At 41.9% G+C, this 25,930-nt stretch overlaps 1 protein-coding gene across 1 annotated transcript; it reads right to left on the bottom strand.

Annotated features, from left to right (window-relative positions):
- Window positions 1-131: 131 nt before the first annotated feature.
- Window positions 132-25,930, bottom strand: znf292b (zinc finger protein 292b). Its single transcript, XM_036984884.1, has 8 exons — window positions 25,737-25,930; window positions 10,169-10,323; window positions 9,719-9,797; window positions 9,307-9,442; window positions 8,940-9,145; window positions 8,480-8,616; window positions 8,116-8,257; window positions 132-7,920 (listed from the first exon to the last, which is right to left on the bottom strand). The coding sequence occupies exons 1-8, from the start codon at window positions 25,896-25,898 to the stop codon at window positions 709-711; spliced, it is 8,229 nt and encodes a 2,742-aa protein (XP_036840779.1). The 5' UTR covers window positions 25,899-25,930; the 3' UTR covers window positions 132-708.

Raw genomic sequence — 25,930 nt, 5'->3', positions numbered from 1 at the left:
TTGTAAATAAAGAATTTGTTCTTAAATTACTTGCCTACTTTAATTTAAAAAATTAAGTTCTCTACTAGCCTTGTAATTTAAACAAAATGACAAATCTGAACACGTGAAAGAAACACCAGTGAGAAATGCAATCTGTAACAAAATGGTTTATCTCAATTAAGTTAGACTGCTGGTCGCAGTAGTTCATTGAAAAAAACAAAACAATATTTACACAACATTGTCTACGTACAAATGAACATTTACAATGCATATTGAAACAACAACATTCACAAACTATACACATCACATTCCGTTTGTTTAAAGGACCATTTCATTGTCTCATGGGGATACTTATCACATGACATTGTAATGTTTTTCGCCTTCAATTTTAAATTTAGTTTGCAAAGGCAATGTGCTGGGAAGATAAATACAAACATGCTTAAATTTATCCTATCAATAATACATATAATATAAAATGAGATCAATATATAATAGAGACAAAATATATTTACAGACTCAAGGTTACAGTAAATAATGTATCATTTTAAAACAACTTCCACATAGTCAACTGAAAAACCGTGGATTTATATTTTGCGGTGAAAAAACAAAATCAAAAGTATTATTGTTTTGGGCAACATTCTGCAGCAGGTTGAAACCCATTCTAATCCTGAGGTACGGTGTTCTGACAAGGAAAACATTTAGCCAGTCACTTAAATACTACATCGGAATCTATTTTTCTAATATTACTGTGGGTCGCATTTCCTGGAGCTGCTTCAGCAGAGTATCAGCTACGTCCGAAAAGGATTTGTCCACTACAATTTTTACATTTTTTAGTGACGTCAGCTTCTGAGGGTTCCTGAACTCAAGGGTATCAAAGCCTTTTGGGTAGTGCAAGTGTGTGTCTGACCTTTTGCACAACACTGTAGCGTTTCTCAGTCGAATCCTCTTCTTCAGAGCGTTTTTAGATGGGCTTGATTGCTCCAAGAACTTTAAGAAAGATACCTCGAATCCCATGGGCTTAAAGGAGGTCAACGTTTCACTTTGATCGTTCATTTCATCCTGGGTAAGGGCAGTGCTAGAGGAGTCGTAGTCAGATCCATTTTCTCCACAGTAAACCGCATTACTCCTTGTCAGCCTCTTGCGTTTTACAATTTTTTCAAAAACACTTTTCCGTGGACTTCCTCTCTTGCGTTTCACCACCACAGAACCATCAGATGCAGTTTCTGAGCTTTCATCGTACGAAGGTTTGGTGTCACACAGTTCGCCCTTCCCCTTTCTCCGTAACACAGGTTTTGAATACTCGTCAAACTCACTTCCTTCTAGGCCCGTGTCTGCCGTGTCCTCGCTGTCGGATATCTCTGAGGAGGTCTCAGACTTAGAGTCATCGCTCCTGGCAGCGCGGAGGTTTCTACGTCTTGGGTATTTCTTGCAAAATATGAAGTGGCTTCTCTGCTCTTCTAAGTATCGCTCGGACAGTCCGTGCCCCATGTAGTGCTTCATGATACTCCGTTCAGACTTCATCACTGAATCACAGCCCTTTATCATGCAGGGGTATTGCAACTTGCATTTCTTAATGCAAATTGCAGACGCTTCATCCTTAGTTTTCAAGGAGGGTTTTCCATATTTTGTCCAACTATTTTTTTCTGTCTTGTCAGTTTTCTTTTTGTCACCTCCCTTCTGTGTAATCTTTTTGTTGCCCTCTATGTTTTCTTTCCCATCGCTTGATTTAGTTATTTGGTAATGTGAATTCTTGGAGTCAGATTTCTCACAATCTTCACTTTTCCGTTGGTTCATCAGTTGGAGTTTGTAAAGGTCATGATGCTTTTTCATGGTGTGCCTCAGCAGGTTTGACTTTGTAGCGTAAGCACGGTCACAGCCTTCGACATCACATTGGAACATCCCATCCACAGGTTCCATTTTGGCAAGTTTTGCCTTGTCATGTTCTTTTTCAATATGTCCGATGTACTTCCAGAAAGCAATGAAGGATGCTGTGCACCCTTGCTGATCACATCGGAATCTGCCTAGGTTGATGTTTGACATCAGAGATCCTGCTTTATCCAGGCTGAACTTGTGAAGCTGGAGGTAATGCTGCAACATGTTCGGAACGTCTTGAAATACTCTCGAGCAGTCGCTCACTTGACATCTGAGTTCTGTTACCTGGGTTACTTCAACCTCTGGTTCCTCCTCCATAACCCCCTCCTGCTTGATTCCGTTTTTCTCATCCTGTTCCTCATTTTGATCATTTTCATTTTTCATTTCACATATAGATAGAGCAGACTGATGGACAGCCCTGTAATGGAGGATTAAATTATGCTGAATTGTAAAGGCTGCTGCACATCCTTGATGAACACAGCGATATGGCCTGTATGGACTGAAAGAATCATTTGCCTCAGACTTCTTCTCTTTCGTCTTCTTGGGAATTTCGACTTTAGGCTTTTCTACTTTAGGCTTTGGTCCTCTCTGCAGCTTGATTTTGGATGTATTTTCTAGCAAGGGAGCACAAACCTGAAGGGGATCTGATGGAGCAGGCATCATTGAGTCAGCTCTTTCTGCCAGGTAGCCTCCAGATTGTTGACTGTAATGAGTAGGCATAGGCCGAGATGGAGATGGTATGTGTTGTCCATTTGACCATTGATCTGCATCAGGAGGGGTCATTAAAGGCTGTTGGTGTATTGTTGAGTAGTGTGCGTTAATTTGATATTCAGACATTAGCATTAATGGTGTCTGATCATGCATGGGCATCCTTTGCATTGGCTGCATTCCCATGGAGAGGCTATTATCATGATATCTCGGGTCAGCTATGCCTTGAGAAGTCTGCTGTTTGAAAGGATGTGGGTGGTAGTCTTGTTTAATCCTTTCTCCGGAAGCAAACACGTTTTTTACAGTCATATCTTGATTTTGGCTCACATCCGGGAGTGAATGTTGACGTCTAATATTCTCCATTATTGAGTGGGGCGCTTTGGCAATCTGACCAGACAAAGGAGGCTCTGAATGCACACGTGGTTTGTCTTCGTTATTAGCAAATCCAACCGTGTTGCTTGACTTGCGCTTCATGATTAGTTCTGCAATCTCCCGCTGTGTCAATCTGTGAGCTGTCTGACAGTGTGCCTTAAGGTTTGAATTGCGGGTAAAAGTCTTATCACACATTTGACAAGAGAATGGGGCAAATTTCCCATGGCTTTTCTTAATCGAATTGATCATCTCATTGTTGTAATTGTGAGTCTTGATGAGGTGTTTTAAAATGGCATCTTTTGTCATGGCCCTGTATGTGCAGTTGTCACTCTCACAGGCAAACAGCTTTCTACAGCCATCAGGAATCTGTGTATCCTTCTCTTTTGAGACATTAGGCTGGAATGATTCAGTATCATTGCAAATATCAGTGCAGCTAGGTTTTGTGGAGGAATATGTTGGAGTAGAATCACACACCTGTTGTTTGTCTAAGTCTAGCCTCTCTAATGCAGTCTGAAGGTCCATTATCCAATGCTGTTGGTTTGCAGGTGTTAGATTTGGACCAAGATCAACATCATTCGCAACAATGCAGGTAGGTGCAGGTACCTCGTGGTGTCGAGAGGAAGCCACTCTGAAATTAGTAAAGCTCTTCATGGGTGCTGCTCCGTTCATTTGGGTAGATGATACAGAGGGGATTCCGTGATCAATCATCTTGGAAGGCTGAGGACTTTGATGTACTCCAAAATGTTGTACATCATTGGTTGTTGGATTGGATGACACCAGATTCAAACTGGCATGTGTGTCAGTGCTGCTTGTCCCAGATACACTGCTTCTTCTTTGGAAGTCTCCAGCTAAAATCTGTTCACGCAATCTTTTCTTGACATTATGTTCCGCACTCTTCCTCCGTGTCTCCACCGGTTTGATACTTGTTGCTGCTGGACTGTGTTGAGGCCGAGGGTCTGGTGAGGTGATCTGCAACATGGGGTTTGTCATAAGGTTTTCTGCTAAACTAGCCATTGCAGCCAGAAGTCCATCATTAGACAGCCCTCCCGAATTGGAGGCAGAATCAGAATTCCCCTTCACTTCTTTCATCTTCATCAGTGTTTCTGCTCTGAGTAAATTATCAATATGGTCTGTGGGAAGTCTGTGAAGTGAGACAGTGGGGTTGTTTTCTGCAAGCACCTGAGTGAGAAGTGGCTCATAGAATGCACTATTGCCAAACCCAGGGTCACATGACTGCTGAAGATAACCATCTGTATACGATTCATTTTCTGTCTTCACTTGGACATTTCCTGTGTGCTGTATGACTGTGCTTTCTGGCAAGCGTCCAGCAGGTCCGTAGGGGCCATAAGGATTTTGGAACGTTGGCTGGGGAATTGCTGAGGGCTCAAACATATTGGGAATATTTGAAGTTACCATAATTTGTTTAAGAATCTCATCAGGTTGTTCGCCATCATTTGCATACGGTGCAGCAGGGTTATACTGTGAAGATGGTGGGGGCTGAGTATTGAGAAGTTGCTCTGAATTGAGAAGATCAAGAAATGATGAAGGCAAGTCTGCTGTCAGGAGCTCAGTGTCATAGGCTTTGCAGTGTAAACGTTTGGACAAATGGCCTCCAAGTGATTTGGGATTTGTAAATTCTCTACCACACCTAGAGCAAATGAACTTTCCGTCTTTAACAATGGCAGGCCACTTTGTTCTTTTGTTGCGCTTGACTTTTTTGCCCATCTGGTTTTTTTCAGCAGTGTTTTTGGTGCCGTCTTGAGATTCACTGTTGTTTCTAGCTAGCAATTGGTTTCCTGCAAGGACATGTGATTCCATGTTGGTTTTCTGCATTCTTCGACTCCTTTCAGGGGGATTGAAATTAGAACGCAAATTACTTTGAGTCTGCGGTGTGTAGGGAAGTGCAGCATTTCCCAGCTGATTTGAGAGACTTGAGTCCTTCAGAATGTCCACATAAGAGGGGAAAACAGGCTGAAGAACATTATCCATAGTTGTTGGAAGCAGTGACTCTGCTGGTCTTTCCACATTAGGTCGCATCATATGACCGGATGGAATAACATGAACATCCATTCCTCCACCACCCATTTGTGGCATCCCTTGCAGGTTCGAGGAGGGATATACTTGTGAGTGATAATTCTGGATTTGGTTGTTTCCTGGTGTTTGTTGCCATGGCATACTAGGTGGTGCATATTGATTGGGGTTGTTTCCTAGCTGGGAGAGTACAATGGGATCTAAGATATTGTCCATTTGGTTGGGGAAAGCTTGGCTTTGGACAGCAGCTGAATGGGAAGCGTAAGAGTGGTTTGAGTACAGGGGCGGGGTTGGCTGAATGACCTGTTGATGTTGTATTGGAGCAACAGAGTTATGGTTCCCGATCAGAGGCAAACTCGACGGGGCAGCTTTTCTTGCTTTTTCATGTTCCCTTGTTTTTCTCTTAACAAGTTTCCATTCTGTATAAAACTCTGGGTGAGCTGCTTTCATATGCTTGGTAACACTTCTGTAGGAGCTGTAGTTGCGATCGCATGACTCCAAAGCACAGTGGTGTCTCTCTCCTTGGGGTGGGGCAGGAGTAGTTGGTAATGGGTGTTGCTGTGGGGCAGGAGTAGCTGGTAATGGGTGTTGCTGTGGGGCAGGAGTAGCTGGTAATGAGTATTGCTGTGGGGCAGGTGTAGCTGGTAATGGGTGTTGCTGTGGGGCAGGAGTAGCTGGTAATGGGTGTTGCTGTGGGGCAGGAGTAGCTGGTAATGAGTGTTGCTGTGGGGCAGCAGTAGTTGGTAATTGGTGGTGCAGTGGGGCAGGAGTAGCTGTTAATGGGTGTTGCTGTGGGGCAGGAGTAGTTGGTAATTGGTGGTGCAGTGGGGCAGGAGTGCTTGCTAACGGGCCCTGTATATTCTCTGTTCTGCAACCAGTGGCTGGCAAACGAGTTACTAGTGGAAGAAGTGTGTGAGAGACCGATGGGAGAATTTGAGGCATTGGAGTTGACATGTAATGGGAGGTCTGACTTGATGCTGACATGTTAACAGACATGTGTGGATGTTGTTGTTCTTGCACTGGTACTCTGTAGTCAGAATTGTAGTTCCTGGATTCATAATTTCCATCTTTGCGAAAACTCTGGACCTGACCTTGAAACACACTTGGTTGTTGGGCATGATGCAAATCCCCAGGATATTGGTATGAAGCTAATGGAGGATTATGTGGTTTGGGTCTCATATAGTCATATGCAGCAGTCTCTGAAGGGTCTTGGTGTCTATGTCTCAGCTGATTTGGGTCATGCGTTTGTGCATTTGTGGTAGACCGAATAACAGATCTTTCTGAATATGGGTACAGTTCTTTTACTGGTGGCTCACTTTGAATCATGTATCGTCGATCATTCTCAACAGTACCTTGAGAAGCATTCAGCAGGTTGTCAATCGAGTGCTTCACCTCAACAGATGCTGATGGATGAGAAGCCTCATCAACATCCTCTGAGAAGGAAGCCTGATCAGAAAGCATCCTCTGGTCCAGAAAATGAGAAAGGTCAGTGTCTGTAGCTGGGTATTCCTCCTCTTTTGGGACATGTTCCTCCTGGTGCAGATCCAACTGTGACTGAGAATGGAACACTTTTCCACAGTTAGGGACTTTGCAGGTGAACGTTTTGTAATGCTGTGACTCATGGTCGTAAAGCTTATAGGCTTCATTGAAAATCTTCCCACATCTAGGAAACATGCATCTGGCTTTAAATACGACATGTTCTTTTCTGTGTACAAGCAGCTCTGTGTTGGAGAGAAAGCTGGCCTTGCAGTTCAACTGTATGCAAATGTACGGTCGGACACCACAGTGCACTTGCAAATGATCGTTAAGGTGTGTGACATTAACAAATTGGCGACGACAATACTGACAAATCACCTTTTTGTTCTGCATTTCAAGGAAGCGCTTTGCTTCATCGTTATCTCTATGTGCTTTCACATGAACAAGAAGATTTCGGAAATACTTGAATCCCTTTTTGCAGTTTACAACAGGGCATGTGTTTTCCTCAGTGCTGCTTTCAGTCTTAAGTCCAGAGACTTTAGTCTGAACTGATTCTGTCTGAAGCGACTCCCCATTGTGTTCTTGGGAATCGCTGTTTGCATCTTTTTTCCAAAGTAGATTTTCAGTCTTAGCTTTCAGAGCCGCAATAACAGGAGCAGCCGTTTTGGGATTAGCTAATTTTTTATTTGTTTTAATTGCAGCTAGTCTTTCCTTGCATGATAGCTTTACGTGTGATGCCACGTGTGGTTCCAATATGTCTTTTGAGGTGAAGGTCTCTGCGCATATCGGGCATCTATAAAGTCCATCTTTGTAGTGAGTCTGTGCATGACGTACAATCCTGTGCCCCAGAAACTCCTTGTCACACAGAACACAGTATTGCATGTATGCCTGCCAGTTTCGAAACCTGGCCGAGATGAACCCTTTCTCTCTCAGTTTCTTTGTCTCTCGGATTTTCCGTCTTTTATCTGTTATTTCATTCAGTTCATGTGTGGTGTCCACGAAGTAGTCTGTGACGTCTCTGAACACTTCCTCACCCTGGGTTGTGTCCTCCTCCTCCTCAGGGGCCTCTGGGATCTCATTGTCATTCAGCAAGTCAATGGAGGACACAATGGAGGCCTCCTCACCCATAAGGGTCAGGCAGTGACGCTTCAGTGTCTTCCAGTCCCAGAACTCAGGGTCAAAAGGCCACTGGGTCTTGAACACCAGCAGGAGCTCACAGCGGAGCGAGTTAGACACAGGAAGATTCTCCTCCTCCAGCTTCTGGTCTGGCTCGTTGTACAGAGTCTCCACGGCGTAGTAGGAGTCCACTGTGGGTTCCAGGAGGAACTCTGTCAGCTGGCAGGCCCGTTTTACCTCCAGATCAGTGGGCAGCAAACAGGAGATGGTTTTGCAAATGGTGGCCTTGTTGTTTGCGTCACTTGATTCCAACTGTAGAGCCCGTATGCACATGTCAACACACACTGGCAGTCCAACCTTACCCACCTGTAAAAAACAAACAAAAAAAACAACAGGGTTTTAGAGGGAAACGCACTAAATATTAATTGACTATCAATGAAACAATAGAGCATATGGAACAAAAAAGGTGGAGTGCTGACTATACAATGCAAAAATTATAGTGTGCCATGTTCAGTCTATATACACCCAGAAAAAAATGAATGTATCAGGGCAGAAGCTTACCTCTGATTGAATGACTTTGATGAAGAAGAGGATGTGGAAGACCGTTGTGGACAGCAAAGACATCTGACGACATCTGTCCAGGAACGTCTCTTCAGATGACTCCATCCGCTTCAGCAGTTTGCTCCAAAACAGTGTCAGCTCCCTGGAGAGAAAATAAATAAACCAAATAGCTTAATAGTCATAATATATTCTATAATACCTGAATTATCTGAAGAACTAAACAAGAGATTGCACAGCGTGTTTTATTTTGTTTTACGACTACTGTAAGTTGAAACAGGTAATAACACAATAGATATACATTTCATAAGTCAAACAGATAGGAGGGGTGGGCTTTAATGCAAAAAACGTAGCACAGTGATCTTACCAGGCACAATAAGTGTCTCCTTGGAGAAGCTGACGTGTTAGAAAGGCTGAGCATAAGCTGAAGGCTCCCCTCTCATCCCCTTCCGACTCCAGGTTACAGATCATTTCTAGTGCATCACGGCAATCAATCTCGGAGAGCTGTCGATAAAAAGGAAGAGCTGCATTGCATTCAAATTATATTTCAATGTGGTATGCAACAGGTCTGCCTCAAGCCGCAATTACACCTTTTCCATTGAATGGTCTGCCTTTTGTTGATGAAAGTCTCAATTTCATACACTAAAAAACAATAGCGAGGACAGAGAAATTCTGATTGGTGCAATGAATCCACAGAGGCCTGACAGTTAAATAATGAAAGTATATATGGGCCCTGTTCATGGGCCCGGTTAAAAAGTTGCAGACTATATAGGGAATAGGCTGCCATTTGGGACTCAACCTGTTTCTAGCAGACTGTCCCAACCTACCTCCTCCATTAGTGGTTCCTGTGCTGAGGCAGAGCACAGGCAGACCAGGTACATCTGCTTAAAGATGTGCCCTTTTCCTTCAAACTCGGGACACTCTGCACAAGCCCTTGCCAGCAGTGCAGCCCTCTCCATGTGGTTCTCCTTAATAAGGTGCTTTACTCTCATCTCCAGCAGAATGGGTCCCTCAAGTCGAAGGAACTTGTGAACTAAAGAAGAGGATATTGAGATTCATACAGACACAATACAAATAGAGTACTGATATAAAATGCTGGTTCAAATGTACAAGACTTGAATAACAACTAGTATCAAAAGTTGTTCCTGTTGTGCACAGGGTTTTCTTCCTTTATTGTAGTAAAAGAAAACTCACCCTCCTCTGTTTGTGGAGACTCATTAGAGAGGAGACTACGCAGGGTGCTGTTCGTCCACACACCAGTCTCTTGGGCCACAGCAGACAGGAGGGCCAGCTGTGTGATGCCATTCTCCTGCAGCTGGGAGTGTGCTGACTGCAACACACACAATTCACTCAGTGACAGTATTCTCAAAGCCGTAGGTACTTTTAGAAGCAATTACGCATTCAAATTAATGGTGCATCCTTGCAACATATATAATATTATGTAGTACATTTCAGAAACAGACCAAATGGAATCTTATCTTAAAAGACTATCCTGAACAGATAAAGCAGCTCAATCAGGAATACAGTAACCTACAAGTGTAGTTTACAAGACCTCATTGCATATAAAAAGGAAACATTTCATCCTCTGTGTGACTAAGCCTTTTACCTGAACAGATGACTTGAACTCTTCCCACAAGGCATCTGGGAAGTTCTCTGGCAGGGAGAGCAGCAGCTCTATACAGCTCCTGCACAACCAATAGGAAATCAAATGAGCTACCCAAACATGATCACTAAAGCCTTTGTATTTTGTGCAGTGATTTAAACATAATCTGAATAATAAAGGCAAGTCTGATTGGTAATGATCAATAATGTTAACAAAGCACTGTAAAACAAATTGCTGGAGATGGTGTTAGGTAACATCATCCAATGTTTCATTCTACATGTAGGGTGTATCATACAATTCTACATCTGAGATAATGTATAGTACAGTAATTTATCTGATGTGCATTTCAAATTAGGTTCTTCTAAAAATCTCATGGGTACTAATCTTGCAGGCAGGCACATGGAGAACAACAAGCAGGTTAAACCCCTCCACAAATTAGACAGGCGTACTCACAGTGAGAGACGTTCAACTACGAGGGGGACGTTTTCACACTGAGAGGAGAGGCAGGAGGAGACCTGGGCATAGCTCAGCAGGGCCACTGTATACACCTCCACCAGGGGCAGTGGCTCCTCCTCCATCCTCCATCGACCAGCATACTCCACCAGAGTCTAGAGAGAGAGAGAGAGGTTACACTCACCTTTCTCTTATGCACCAATGAAGTCATCCACAGAGAGCTATAAAGGCAGATGTTTGATATCTTTAGATGCAATATAGTGCCTACCACTACTACTGCTGAAATTAATTTGCAACAGGAGGGGGGGGGGGGGGGCGAAATTTCTATAATTAGCCTAAATGTTTGTATGTGAAATGACAAGCAATTGTAATGCATCCTGTTTAGACCAGTAGAATAAATAAAAAAAGCTACCAACCACTTCATTCATGTTGGATATGGTTTATGAGTCTACATTTCTCCAACGTCCTACAGAATTTATGTGTTGCTCCTTTCCATCAAAGCAAAGCAGAGGGGGCTGGGCAGATGCCCACACACAGAGAGCAGTGAGACTCTGGAGAGCGCAGACAGACAGATGGGCCTGGAGGAGAAGCCCTGTTCTGAGCAGCATCAAAAGACAAGTAGTTCTGACAGCTTCTCTCGGTCAGGCAACTCCTCAGAGAGAATTAGGTTATAAAAAGGTTCATGAGAACTGTGCAATGACGAATAAATCTGATTTAAGTGAGAAACCACACAACTTTATTCTGCTCATGATGGAGAGAACCTTTCATGGCCTATGCTACATGTGTGTTATTAGCTACCTCAGTATTGTTGAATTATTCACAATCTCAGTGTACCTTGGCATAGAAACAACAGTCTACGTTACTGTTAAAGTCACTGCATGGATGGTTGGCTGCACTTTGTCTCAGACGGCTCAGTAACAAGAGCCTACTAGTGGAAAAAGCCTTTGCAGGTTGGTGAGGTTATGGGGACTTCTCTCCAGTAACAGCTTCCTGTTTTGCTCTTCAGGAAATACATGCTAGCTGGAGACAGGGCTGAGGCTAGTTGGATGCTAGAACATTGATATCTAGATCTCTCAAATTTATGGGTGATTCACGATATATCTAGATTTTTTAAACGTAAAAAGTCAACACTGCATTTCAAACAGTCAGGAATAATGTAAAGAATTAAGGGCGTGTAAAATTATTAATAGGCTAAATATTCAGAAAGTATTCACACACCTCGACTTTGGTACAGCCCGAATTTCAAATTAAATTGAGATAGTGTCAATGGCCTACACAAAATACCCCATAATGTGAAAGTGGAATTATGTTTAGATATTTTTTTACAAACTCATTAAAAAAGTGAAAATCTGAAATGTCTTGAGTAATTATTCAACCCCTTTGTTATGGCAAGCCTAAATAAGTTCAGGAGTAAAAATGTGCTTAAGTCATATAATAAGTTGCATGGACTCTGTGTGCAATAATAGTGTTTAACATTTTTAATAACTACCTCTCTCTTTACCCCACACATTCAATTATCGGCAAGGTCCCTCAGTCGCGCAGTGAATTTCAAACAGACCAAAGACCAGGGAGGTTTTCCAATGACTCGCAATTGGTTGACGGGTAAAAAATTTTAAAAAAAAAGCAGACATTGAATATCCCTTTGAGCATGGTGAAGTTATTAATTACACTTTGGATGGTGCATTAAAACGGCTAAAGAGTTGAATGACTGTGATAGGAGAAAACTGAGGATGGATCAACAACATTGTAGTTACTCCACAATAGTAACCTACATCACCGGGGCCAAGCTTCCTGCCATCCAGGACCTCTATACCAGGTGATGTCAGAGGAAGGCCCTAAAAATGGTCAAACTCCAGCCACCCTAGTCATAGACTGTTCTCTCTGCTACTGCACGGAAAGCAGTACCGGAGCGCCATGTCTCAGTCCAAGAGGCTTCTAAACAGCTTCTACCCGCAAGCCATATTACTCCTCAACAGCTAATCAAATGACTATCCACACTATTTGCATTGCCCCCCCCCCCCCCCCCCCCCCACCCCCACACTGCTGCTACTCTGTTATCTAATTATAGATACTTTAATAAATCTAACTACATGTACATAATTACCTCGATACCAGTGTCCCCCGAACATTGACACATTGTGGCGGTACCCCCTGTATATATATAGCCCCGCTATTGTTATTTACTGCTGCTCTTTAATTATTTGTTATTCTTATCTTACTTTTTTTAAACGGGATTTTCTTTGCTGCATTGTTGGTTAAGGGCTTGTATGTAAGCATTTCACTGTAAGGTGTTGTATTCGGCGCATGTGACAAATACAATTTGTTTTAATTGACAGAGTGAAAAGAAGGAAGCCTGTACAGAATACAAATATTCCAAAACTTGCTTCCTGTTTGGAATAAGCCACTAAAGTAAAACTGCAAAAAGAAAAATGACAAAGAAACATACTTTATGTCCTGAATACAAAGCGTTGTGTTTGGTGCAAATCCAACAACATCACTAAGTACCACTTCATATTTCAAGCATGGTGGTGGCTGCTTCATGTTATATTTATGTTAGTCATTGGCAAGGAAAAGGAGTTTATTTATTATTAATAAAAATAAACAGAATCGAGCTAAGCACAGGCAAAATCCTAGAGTAAAACCTGGTTCAGTCTGCTTTCCAACAGGGAGACAAATTCACCTTTCAGCTGGTCAATAACTTAAAACACAAGGCCAAATAAACACTGGAGTTGCTTACGAAGACAACATTGAATGTTCCCGAGTGGCCTGGTTACAGTTGACTTAAATCAGCTTGAAAATCTATGGCAAAACCTGAAAATCGCTGCCTAGCAATGATTAATAACCAACTTGACAGAGCTTGAAGTTTTTATTTTATTTTTTACAATGTGCAAATATTGTACAATCCAGGTGTACACAGCTCTTAGACTTACCCAGAAAGACTCAGTTGTAATTGCTGCCAAAAGTGATGCAAACATGCAATGACTCAGAGTTGTGAACACTTAGTAGGGCAAGAAAGTTAAGTCAGCCACCAATTGTGCAAGTTCTCCCACTTAAAAAGATGAGAGGCCTGTAATTTTCATCATAGGTACACTTCAACTATGACAGACAAAATGAGAAGAAAAAAAATCCAGTAGTTCAATTAGAGTGTTTCATCAGACCAGGCAATCTTTCTTCTCATGGTCTGAGTCCTTAAGGTGCCTTTTGGCAAACTCCAAGCGGAATGTCATGTGCTTTTTACTGATGAGTGGCTTGCGTCTCGCCACTACCATAAAGGCATGATTGATGGAGGGCTGCAAAGATGGGAGAACCATCCAGAAGGACAACCATCTCCCCCAGAGGAACTCTGGAGCTCCGTCAGAGTGACCATTGGGTTCTTGGTCACCTCCCTGACCATGGCCCTTATCCCCCCGATGCCTAAAGCTGGCCAGCTTTAGGAAGAGTCACTTTAAGAATTATGGAAATCACTGTGTTCTTTGGGACTTTCAATGCTGCAGAAATGTTTTGGACCCTTCCCCAGATCTGTGCCTCAACACAATCCTGTCACGGAGCTCTACAGACAATGCCTTTGACCTCATGGCCTGGTTTTTGCTCTGACATGCACAGGCAACTGTGGGACCTTATATAGACAGATGTGTGCCTTCCCAAATCATGTCCAATCAATTGAATTTACCACAGTCGGACTCCAATCAAGTTGTAGAAATCTCTCAAGGATGATCAATGGCAACAGGATGCACCTGAGCTCAATTTCGAGTCTCATGAAAAAGGGTCTGAATACTTATGTAATTTTTTACAATTTATTTGTAATACATTTGTCATTATGGGGTATTGTGTGTAGATTGATGAGGAAAATGTTGAGGTTTGAATACTTTCCGAATGCACTGTACTTTCTGAAGGCACTGTAAGCCTTCCACAACCATAAGACCCACTAATAATTGTATTTTTTCAAAATAGTTTAACCTGCCAATGGCACTAAGGATTGTGTCTTACTGCCTTTCGACAGTAGAAGAGCAAATGTTGGTTTCAATGGCATATCAGGAAATCTTAAAGAATTCGCATTTTTCCTATGGTCGGATTTTGTCTGTAGGCGGTTAAAAGCAAGGTAAGATATGCGAATGTAAAATGTCCAGGTTTCAAACAATGATATGGCTGGCTAGGCATCACATATGTAATTACAGTGCCTTGCGAAAGTATTCGGCCCCCTTGAACTTTGCGACCTTTTGCCACATTTCAAGCTTCAAACATAAAGATATAAAACTGTATTTTTTTGTGAAGAATCAACAACAAGTGGGACACAATCATGAAGTGGAACGACATTTATTGGATATTTCAAACTTTTTTAACAAATCAAAAACTGAAAAATTGGGCGTGCAAAATTATTCAGCTCCCTTAAGTTAATACTTTGTAGCGCCACCTTTTGCTGCGATTACAGCTGTAAGTCGCTTGGGGTATGTCTCTATCAGTTTTGTACATCGAGAGACTGACATTTTTTCCCATTCCTCCTTGCAAAACAGCTCGAGCTCAGTGAGATTGGATGGAGAGCATTTGTGAACAGCAGTTTTCAGTTCTTTCCACAGATTCTCGATTGGATTCAGGTCTGGACTTTGACTTGGCCATTCTAACACCTGGATATGTTTATTTTTGAACCATTCCATTGTAGATTTTGCTTTATGTTTTGGATCATTGTCTTGTTGGAAGACAAATCTCTGTCCCAGTCTCAGGTCTTTTGCAGACTCCATCAGGTTCTTCCAGAATGGTCCTGTATTTGGCTCCATCCATCTTCCCATCAATTTTAACCATCTTCCCTGTCCCTGCTGAAGAAAAGCAGGCCCAAACCATGATGCTGCCACCACCATGTTTGACAGTGGGGATGGTGTGTTCAGCTGTGTTGCTTTTACGCGAAACATAACGTTTTGCATTGTTGCCAAAAAGTTCAATTTTGGTTTCATCTGACCAGAGCACCTTCTTCCACATGTTTGGTGTGTCTCCCAGGTGGCTTGTGGCAAACTTTAAACAACACTTTTTATGGATATCTTTAAGAAATGGCTTTCTTCTTGCCACTCTTCCATAAAGGCCAGATTTGTGCAATATACAACTGATTGTTGTCCTATGGACAGAGTCTCCCACCTCAGCTGTAGATCTCTGCAGTTCATCCAGAGTGATCATGGGCCTCTTGGCTGCATCTCTGATCAGTCTTCTCCTTGTATGAGCTGAAAGTTTAGAGGGACGGCCAGGTCTTGGTAGATTTGCAGTGGTCTGATACTCCTTCCATTTCAATATTATCGCTTGCACAGTGCTCCTTGGGATGTTTAAAGCTTGGGAAATCTTTTTGTATCCAAATCCGGCTTTAAACTTCTTCACAACAGTATCTCGGACCTGCCTGGTGTGTTCTTTGTTCTTCATGATGCTCTCTGCGCTTTTGACGGACCTCTGAGACTATCACAGTGCAGGTGCATTTATACGGAGACTTGATTATACACAGGTGGATTGTATTTATCATCATTAGTCATTTAGGTCAACATTGGATCATTCAGAGATCCTCACTGAACTTCTGGAGAGAGTTTGCTGCACTGAAAGTAAAGGGGCTGAATAATTTTGCACGCCCAATTTTTCAGTTTTTGATTTGTTAAAAAAGTTTGAAATATCCAATAAATGTCGTTCCACTTCATGATTGTGTCCCACCTGTTGTTGATTCTTCACAAAAAAATACAGTTTTATATCTTTATGTTTGAAGCCTGAAATGTGGCAAAAGGTCGCAAAGTTCAAGGGGGCCGAATACTTTCGCAAGGCACTGTATTTAGGTTATGGAAATGTATAATATTAGAAAATCATTCCAATGTTGGGCAAATAAGCCTATTAGAATGGACGTCTGTAGGCTATGGCTAGCAACTATGGTAATCTAGAGAATATGGTTGTATCTCCCTGGCCTGAACCGATTGTACACTGAGATACAAATCTAAGCTTGCTCCCCAAGCCGACTGGTCTTTCGTGCTATCGGTTGGTTGCCAGAGACGCAACCCAGTCGTTAAGTCTTTTTGTTCTGTATCTATGGATGCGACCCTGGAATAGAAAATGTGCGCTCATCAGGACACTGTTGTTCAGAGGAGCTAGCCAACACAGCTAACACTTCAAACTGAAGCTAGAAAGACTGCATACTAGCTGCATCTCATTTAATTTTACCTGCTTTTTGCTGACATTTTTTTTGTACAGTATGTATCCATTAAAATGATGCCAGTTGATTCATGATTTTGACCTGCTGCTGAAAGCTGTCTGCCTCGTCCCGACAAACAGGAGATTGTTTCAATATTGAAATTATTGTTGCAAATATCAGAGAAAGAGATTGCAAGGTTTATACAAATTTCTGCTTTTGAAAACCGAATGCTAGTTCAAAATAAAAATGGGAGATTAATGTCTCGATTTTTATAGTGGAGATCAAGTTTATAAATTGCCTTGCTGAGAGTGAGACAGTGGATTGCACAGTGAGATGGAACAGTAAATAGGCATTTCAACATCATAGCTTAAGCCGGTGGCAACTTGTGGAATAGACACCGGCTGGAATGCCTTTTTAACCAATCAGCCTCCAGGATTAGACCCACCCGTTGTATAAGGCTTTTTACTACAGGGTGAATGTGTTACCTTGTCAGGCAATGATGAATGCCCCAAAATGTCAAGCCCCAACTTGGGCATCATCTTGACGTGTCTCTTGAGATCCCCAGGACCAAAAATCCAACAGTTCTTGGAAGACGTTGGACCAGAGAAGACGGCCTTCAGAAATGTGCCACTGCAGAAAAGAAAATGACGACGCTGCCTTCTGGGAAGTGAGAGAAGCTTGTGGATGACTGTCATTTTGTGTCTAAGCATTTTGGAAACCTGGAAATGGGGATCTTGAAAGTCTCCACTCTCTTTGACCACTCCAGCTGGCCAGATTACCTCAATGTACTCGCTATTTTTGGCCTGGAGGAGCTGAAGTTGTTCACAGACCACTTTAGCCACATCCTGGAGGAATGTCAGGACTTCAAGTCCTCCACACATGCAACGTGTGAGCGGCTGGAGCTCAAGGTAGATGTCCGCCACTTCAGACACCTTCAGCCACAGGTGCTGTGGCAGCGCTTGCTGCAAGCTACTGTTGGGAGGCCAGACCAGTTCTCCCACATCAGGGTAATGGTAAAGATAATGCTGGTCTTTCCCATGAGCTCATACAGCTGTGAGCGAGGGTTCTCGGCCATGTGCATCAAGTCAGACTTGAGGTCCAGCCTTTCTACCAGCATGATGAACAGTCTGCTGCTGATCTCTGTCCATGGCCCGGAGACTGAGCACTATATGGCAGAGAGGGCCGGTAGCAAGTGGTGAAACTCAAAATGGGCAAGACTAATAAATTGCCAATTTGATCAAATCTGGCAACCTCTCCTCTCTTATATTGACCATTCGGCTCTCTGAATTTGTACATTTCAATGCACTCTCACTTGTGATCTCTTAATCTACCCTTGGGTGGCATGTGCTTGCCCCATCACCCATGCTTTCCCCTCTCTGCTCTTATGTTTATATAAGAATTGCATACCGGTCTTTTCTACAAAGTACCTATACACCATTCTTGTGTGTGTTCAAAAAAATAATAATAAGGTCAAGATGACCATTCAGTGACTGAAGAGGGAGGGTGAAGCAAAGTAAGTGAAGTCTGGGAAAGACAAATGCATTTTATTGTATATTGTTGTGTTATGTTGTTTAATGGGGCAGCTGGTAGTGGAACGTAATCTCTAACTTAAGTTGATTCAGTACCGAGTTCTCAACATTGTTCTGTTTTAGATATATTGTATACATGTGGTTAACATGTTCAATTAATACATAATGTAATGTTTGTCTGTTTTCATTAAGATGCAAAAAGGTTATCTTAAATCAAGTTATGTAATAAAGATTTGTGTATTTCTGAGACTGATAGACAATTACTTTTAAAACACTGCAAATTACCTAGACCCATGTTGGCATTTGAAAACATAAAAAAAACAAGTATTTCATTTTGGGAGGGTTCAAGTTGACTGGCCCTGCCTGGCAGGCCAGTCAACTGCAGGAGAAAAGTGCCTCCCTGACAGAGATATGGATGCAAGGACTGACCATCCATGATATCAAAACTATAGCTGTAACCATGTTGAGGCTATATAGTGTTTCTATACATTTACTTTGGCTTAAAAAAAGATTATGGGATAGGACAGTTGAACTAAGCTCATGAGGCACTTATAAATGATATTCTTCAAGAATCAACAGGTTCGTACCATTCATTTAAAAGTAAAAACAAATACAATTGTTGCAACTACAGATTTCCCCTTTACAGAGCACTCTCTCCTCCAACAGCAAGTTGGCAACACTGCCGCAGATTGACTGATCCCAACTCATGCTTCTAGTCTTTACCTTCAACACGCTGACAAGACAACACCCTGCTTGATGCCACCTGTAAAACTAATAGGATTCAAACATGTATGCAGTGTACTCTACACAGCCTACAGTGGCTGCCTAAAAACCTCTCTGTCTGACTTTCCCCATAGTCTCCCTCTCTCTACAGGTGTTTATGACAGTTGCTTTTTAATTCAACTGGGCTCTCGTTGGCTCTGAAGTGGATCACAAACAATAACAATAAGCAGTATTCATAATCATAACAGCAGGTCCTCATCTGAACCAGAATCTAGGATTACAATAGATGTTGAATATGGCTATTCTCCTTTATGATCAGGATGCAAACATTTAACTTCCCATGATTAATCATTTCTAAAATACTTTCGGTACATACCAGAGAATGGAGTTTGCTACCGTTACGACCAGTGTGTACTTCCAGAAAAGGTCTATTGCAACTGAAAAAATGTTTGGAAGAACGTACGTATTGTTTTTGACTAAGTGCGCATGTGCCAAATCCACCTCTTCAACACCTCCTGTAACATTAGTAATGAAATTAAAGTACGGTAAATAAAGCCTATCCAGAAATATAAGCTGGTTGGTTCAAGCCCTGAATGCTAATTGGCTGGCAGCAGTGATATATCAGACCCTATACCATGGTTATGACAAAACATTTATTTATACTGCTCTAATTATGTTGGTAAACAGAAATTTAGAAATGGGGTGAGCAAAATGACTAGAGGCAAAAAGGTCACAGTCCTATTTAACCCAACAATCCAAAGAAACGTTGGCACTCTCAAACTGCAAGGCTAGAGCATAAGGCTCAAAACCAAAGCAAGTAACGTCAGTCTAAGCAAAAATCTGGAGATATCTCTGACAGGACATGAAATATTCTAACGCAACTGGTCTGGACAATATGCCTGCTAGGTTTGTAAAAGACACTGAACATATTTCACCCTGCAGCACCTATATATCTCAATAGAACAAGGGAGGCTTCCAAATTACCTGAAACTTGCTAGGGTTATCCCACTACACAAGGTAGTAAGGTAGAAACCAAGGTAACTACAAATCTCTATTCTGGGAATCCTGGAGAAGATGATCTATGAGTAAATTGACATGTAGATATCCAAGAACGCACAATTTGCAGACCGGTTTTACAAAGTCACATTAAACTAATTAATGTTTACTGTATTTAACCGACCGTATCAGGAAAGAGATTGATGGAACATTTTGTGGGATGGTTTTAATGGACCTTCAGAAAGCCTTTGACACAGTAGCCCACCAGATACTACTCCACAAGTTAAGGGCCCTAGTTGAGTTGTAAAAATTCCTGGAACTTTCAATACATTTTCCAGAAATCTCACTTGAATGATTCCCAGAATCAGGAGGGAATAGAGCAGGTAATCCAGAATGCTCCAAACAGGATTTCAGGAAAACCAGGTAATTTAAGTAAAGTTCCTGGAATTTTGTAACTCTAGGCCCTAGGTTTTAGCAGCATGGTATCAGATGGTTGATATCAATGGCACCTTATCAGATGTAAGATTAATCAGCTGTGGAGTGCCACAAGGAAGTGTTTTAGGGACACTACTCTTCCTGTTTATATAGTGCATTCGGACAGTATTCAGACCCCTTCCCTTTTGTTACATTTCAGCCTTATTCTGAAATGGATTAAATAAAAATCCTCAATCTACACACACAATACCCTATAATAACAAAGCAAAAACATGTACTTTAGTATTGACCCTTTGCTATGAGACAAAAAAATTGAGCTCAGGTGCATCCTGTTTCCATTGATCATGTTTCAGATGTTTCTACAACTTGGTGTCCACCTGTGGTAAATTCAATTGATTGAACATGAAAAGCACACACCTGTGAAAGATGGAAGGTGTTTGTGTTCTCGGAAGTACGGCAACTAATCAGTCTCCTCCGTTCCAAATATACTGAATCTTAGGAGTAAACTCCTAGCGGGAGAGGTTTTTTTTCCATCTAGATGTCTTGGTAAGTCAGAGTACTTAATGAACTTTAAACTACTTTATTTTTTATGAGAGAGTGGTCTGCCAGCAGGCAGCTTCAGAAGCAGCATTCCTTTACAGACAAATAAAATGCCTGTTCAGTGGCGAGTCGAAGAGTCAGAAGGAACATGCCGTAGCCAAGGTGCTTTCACGGGCATATGACCGCGGTATCATTTAATCTCTGAACAGAACCCCCCCCCCCCCCCCCCCCCCCCCCCCCTCCGTTCCACTATTCTGACCAACAAAATACAATTTCTGAACTGATTCATACCCCAAAAATGTAACGGTATATATCGTTCCTTTCGGTTTCTTTTTAAACCTCTGAAAAGTACATTATTTTGTTTACATTTAGCTCAACATTAAATTACTTGCTATGGAGCAGGCAAGCTATTTACATGCATTGGACAGACAAGTGTAGGGCTTCAGAGCGTTGGCTTAACATTGGACTTGAGCTACCTAGCTTGTGTGTGCACCAGAATTGAAATAAAAACACATTTTAATAAATCCAATGCATGGCTCTACAGTGCAAACTTTTTATTTGCACATACAACTAAATATTTTGCTGTGAGACTGGAATTGTCTATTTAGGCGCACCAGTGCGTCGAAAAAATGAAGGATTCTAGCTTTAATACCGGAAATATATTTTCATAGTCCTTGTAAAAAAGGTCAGTGTAGAGCCCTGCAATTTTAAATGTGATAAGGATACTATAGTTAACTATCATTGAAAAAGTTCATCCATTCTTCGCTCTAAAAAAAAAAAAAATCTCACTCCCTAATTTCTGAACAACACTAACGTCAGTAGGCAATAGTAGACTATGCTTCGTAGGGGGAGGTAGCTTGCGCACACACACACACACACACACATGCATACATACATACATACAGGCAAAGATTTTCAGCTGGCAGGCTGACACTGAAAAAAGTTGTAACATAGTGAGGGCTTTATAGGCATTTTGTTTTTTTTGTGGGACTAGGAGAAAGAAAAGAAAATGCCCGGAATGTAAAATAACAGTATTAACCATTAACAGCATGGGAACCGGTTATGTTCCTGAAACAGTATAGATTACTTTCATTCCCAGTTCTGATTCTGTTCATCAAACATTTTTACGAATAATTCTGGTTCCGTTCTCTGAACTGATTCCAACCCCTGGCGGTAGACATAACTTAATTGACCGGCACTAGAATTCATACATACACAACAGGACCATTGTTCTTCAATGTGAATAGACTGGGAATTTTATGATTTCATCTTATCGTTTTAATGGAAAACTAATCCCCCCCCCCCCCCAAAAAAAGTGCTTAAACATTAAGCAAAATTGTCCATTTGTCACATCCCTAACATATCCTATATTGTTAACTTAATCTACTTACATTAAATATTAATGTATTCCGTGTGGCGCGGGTGAAACAGATATGACATTCAAATCAAAATCAATGACATTTCCTGCTGCTGGATCAGCCGACCTGTGCCCGGCCGTAATAAGGGATTTTATTGGAAGTGCATGAGAGGTGAATTTGGCAAATGCACACTTGGTCTAAAACAATACTTAAGATTCTTTCCAGAATGGGCATTTTTTCAGTTGCATGTAACTTTTTACTTAGACTTTTTTTGGAAGTACATACCGGATGTAACGGCAGTAATGACGATAGTTACTCAGCGAAACTCCCTTCTTTAATAAGTACCGTACGCATTTTGAAATTATTAAGCTTAAAAAGCTGGTGAATGGCTTCTTCCTGGACATAAAGGAGAAACGCAATATTCAATGTCTCTTGTAAATCTAGATTCTGGTTCAGTCCTCATCCTGTCAACTTAGCCTTATTACTTGATAACAAAAACAAGGTTCCACATCGCAGATCAGATCCACAGATAAGTTATAAACACAACACAACACACTGACACATACACCAACCCACACATGCTGATAAAATGATAGATTTTCAGTGTGTCAGCACAGGGATATACTCCATCAAACCCTCAGAGCGAAAGACATAGCATAGCTGTCAGACACGGAAAGAATCCCAAAGGACACCCTATTCCCTATATAGCGCACTACTTTTGACATGAGCCCCATGGGCCTTGGTCAGAAGCAGTGCAATTTAAAGGGAATAGGGTGCCATTTGGGGCGCACACACAGCTGAGGTCAGAGGTCATGTGTATTTGATTTCATTGTAAGCTGCGATTGGGATGTGTAGGAGGATCTGCTGTTCTCCCGGCTCTCTCCACAACCTCTACACCTTGGTAGATATCACAGTAGGCCTTTAACAAATGCACTGGCCAACATAATCCAAACAACCAGTTATAATTTATTACAACTTTCTTTAGACTGGAATCTAAAGAAAAAGTAGCCTTAGAATTGCAAATAAATTAAACCATCAAGTGTTTTTCTTAGCTACAGTCTAATAATGTATTGTGATTGTATTTATGTAACAATGCCTCAACAAGAGACTCTCCTCATGAGAGGCGCTAACTAAATACATAGAATCCCATTCACCCCTCCATTTTGATCTGGTCCTAATTAGAGAGAAGGGAGGCAGGAGGGGGACCTGGGCTGCCTGGTAGACATCTGGTAGAAAGCACACTGCCAGTCCAGCCAGACTAACACCAACAGTAGAGTAGGATCATCCATATTCATCACCATCCATCATCCATGCTGTGACCAGGGGCAGTGGCTTGTCTCATGTCTTGAATCTCCAGACAACACATGGCATCCTGAGACCGAGCCGGGGTCGGGTGGGAGGAGGCGATTTACAACACTCGGCCGCGCGGATGGTAGTCTAATAACACCACCATACACTCACTCTGCTAGATGAGCTGAGTGGAGGCTGGGGAGCCATGCATATCTAGGAACCCAGCTGGGCACCTGGGAATAGTGCTCTTTCAAGCATCATGCAGCTGGGTGTGGAGGGCAGAAAACAAGCAGTTCTTCCACACAGACAGACAGAAAAGGAAAATGCAAAACAATGTATGCTGTTTGAAAAATAATGCTGGATTGTCATGAATAGCCAACAGATACTTTTTTTTAAAATGTTGTTTTGTAAACACACTGCTGAATTCAAATGTACATGCTGGAAGACGAATGACAATTTAAGTGTGAAGATGAAGAACCATGCCTACTGCAGTGGCGCTCATGCGTTCTCTGTCCTTCCATCCTCCCACACAGCGCAAGGACAGTCGTTGCCTCTAGCCACAGATATTCACACATGCTTGATATTCTACTGCAACAATGGCTGGCACATCAAAGTCCAAAAACTCTGTATGCAACTAGATTCAACAGAATTATTAACAGCATGCTAATGAGGCCTGCTACTGTTCGTTTAGACCTCTGTTCATGTGTTACAATGCAAATCATTATTGTTACAGCAATTAAAGTTGGTTTAGCCAAGGCTGGCTCCATGCATAAGCAGTCACTTAGGGGCCCAGGCCGCCACTGGAAATTTGGTTGTGCATGAGCAATTCTTGTCTTATGTCAGTCACTCAATTAGCCATGTCAGCTAACATTTTTTTGATGGGCAAGTCTGTCTAGCCAGCTATCTAAAGTTGTCGTAATCATGGCCGAATACCCAGGGGCCCTGTACTACAGGGGGCCCCTATTGATTTTGTTAGTCACTCTCACTCAGATATCATTAACATAAGGCAACATTGGCATAAGTCGTGGCAAAATGTGTAGATTTGCAGGGAATTAGCTTTAAAAATGCAAAAGTATTTACCACATGGCAAAATTAATAGAATAGCATTAAATATCTGTAAAACAGATTTGTTTTGCTCCATGGCAAAATTAGTAGAATTTTATTTAATGTGTTGTAAAATTGCCAAACTCTCTCCACCCCTTGGCAAAATGTGTATTACCGCAGAAAATCTACTTTAAAAAGGCAACATTTTCTCCACACCCCATAACCAAATGTGTAGGATTGCAGGAAATGTAAACGTATTCTCTCTGCCGTCAAGAGGGGTCCATGTTATGTACTTGAGGACTCTGGAGGACTTAGTCATTTTACTATCGTCGCCTCAGTCATGAATGGTACAAGCCCTTGACCATGAGCAAAACATTTTATTTATTTTTACATGAAAACCAGGTGTATGGTAAGTAACAGTTCATTGTTCTTCTTCATCTGACACTACCCAGTCGACTGAAAAATTGGCCAGATTAAATATGGGTCAGTAAACCAATAGCTACGTGAAAGGCACAAGAAAGTAAAAGTGGAGCAGCCGCAGTAGTGCATCAAACTTGATGGGAAAATGTGTTCAGCGATTTCAAAAGGAGTTCACACTGTGACAGAATAGCCTAACTCAGGTGTTTCAAACCTTTCCTCTGGGACCTCCAACAGTCCATGTAGTTTACCTAGCCTATAACACAGCTATGACACACCTGATTCAAACTTGTCAACTAATTTTAAACCCTTTGAATAGGTGTATGAGGGCTACAAAACAATTGTGAAATGTCTGGGGGTCCACGAGAAGAGGTTTGAAAACTACTGTCCTAGTTAACTCAATAATTTGTTATAGAACCCACATTTAGAAACAATGGCTAAATGGGTAGTTTCAGTTTGACAATCCGAGACCATGCATGGACACAAACACCCCACATTTATTTGAGACCTGTCAGCAAAAGATGCGGTGTAGTGTGTGCGAGGCCTGTCCCGTGGCAGTGAAGGCAGAACAAAGCAATTTGTTCACTAGTTAGCTACTAGCTAGCTAGCTGCTTCATTATCGTTAGCATAGTAAATTGGTTGCTAGCCAACTACAAAGCTGAGACAGTCATGGATAGTTTAACGTTAACTTTATCAACGGCCGTAAAGTCAGCGTCTCTGCGTAAACTAGACATGACAAAGCAAGGCTGATGATGGACCTCCTCATTGCGCCTATGATAATTCAATAAGCTAGCTATGTCAGCACACAGTATCAAAAGGGTAGCTAGGCTACAGACAGTGTCAACATCAAATCATTTAGCTGTCTAACGTTACCGCAACGTGCGAAAGTCAGTCACATAACACAATAGCACCAGCTAGTGTTACAACAAGTATACGTATGCTTATTTGACATAAATCATTAAACCATGCCCACATTGACAATGGCAACATTATCCAGGATTGTAGACTAGCTTAAGCTAGCTATGCTAATGCAAGGCTCGAGGGTTATTTTGGAATCGCCAGCGCGCACAGCGAAAGAAAGAACTAACCTGGCAAAAGTGTTGACAATACTGAGTTGACGACTGAGTCGGAGAGTCCGTACTGTTCTTCAGTGCAATTGCTAATTTTAGCAATTTCTCTCGGAGTGCCACAATTGTTGCACTGGTATCGGTCTGTGCGCTGAGGTTTTGTTCGGCCTCTTCGTCCGCCATCTTCACACCTAACTCGGTCGCGTACCACTGCC

The sequence above is a fragment of the Oncorhynchus mykiss genome, chromosome 8 (genome assembly GCF_013265735.2).
Source record: "Oncorhynchus mykiss isolate Arlee chromosome 8, USDA_OmykA_1.1, whole genome shotgun sequence".
NCBI lineage: Eukaryota > Metazoa > Chordata > Actinopteri > Salmoniformes > Salmonidae > Oncorhynchus > Oncorhynchus mykiss.
This window is presented reverse-complemented; position numbering and strand designations above follow the sequence as displayed.

Coding starts and splice junctions, on each gene's coding strand:
- znf292b (XM_036984884.1), bottom strand. CDS start 25,898: ATGGCGGACGAAGAGGCCGAACAAAACCTCAGCGCACAGACCGATACC. Junction 9,798..10,168: donor GTAGTTGAACGTCTCTCACT/GTGAGTACGCCT, acceptor TTGGTTGTGCAG/GAGCTGTATAGAGCTGCTGC. Junction 8,258..8,479: donor GGAGACACTTATTGTGCCTG/GTAAGATCACTG, acceptor TTTTCTCTCCAG/GGAGCTGACACTGTTTTGGA.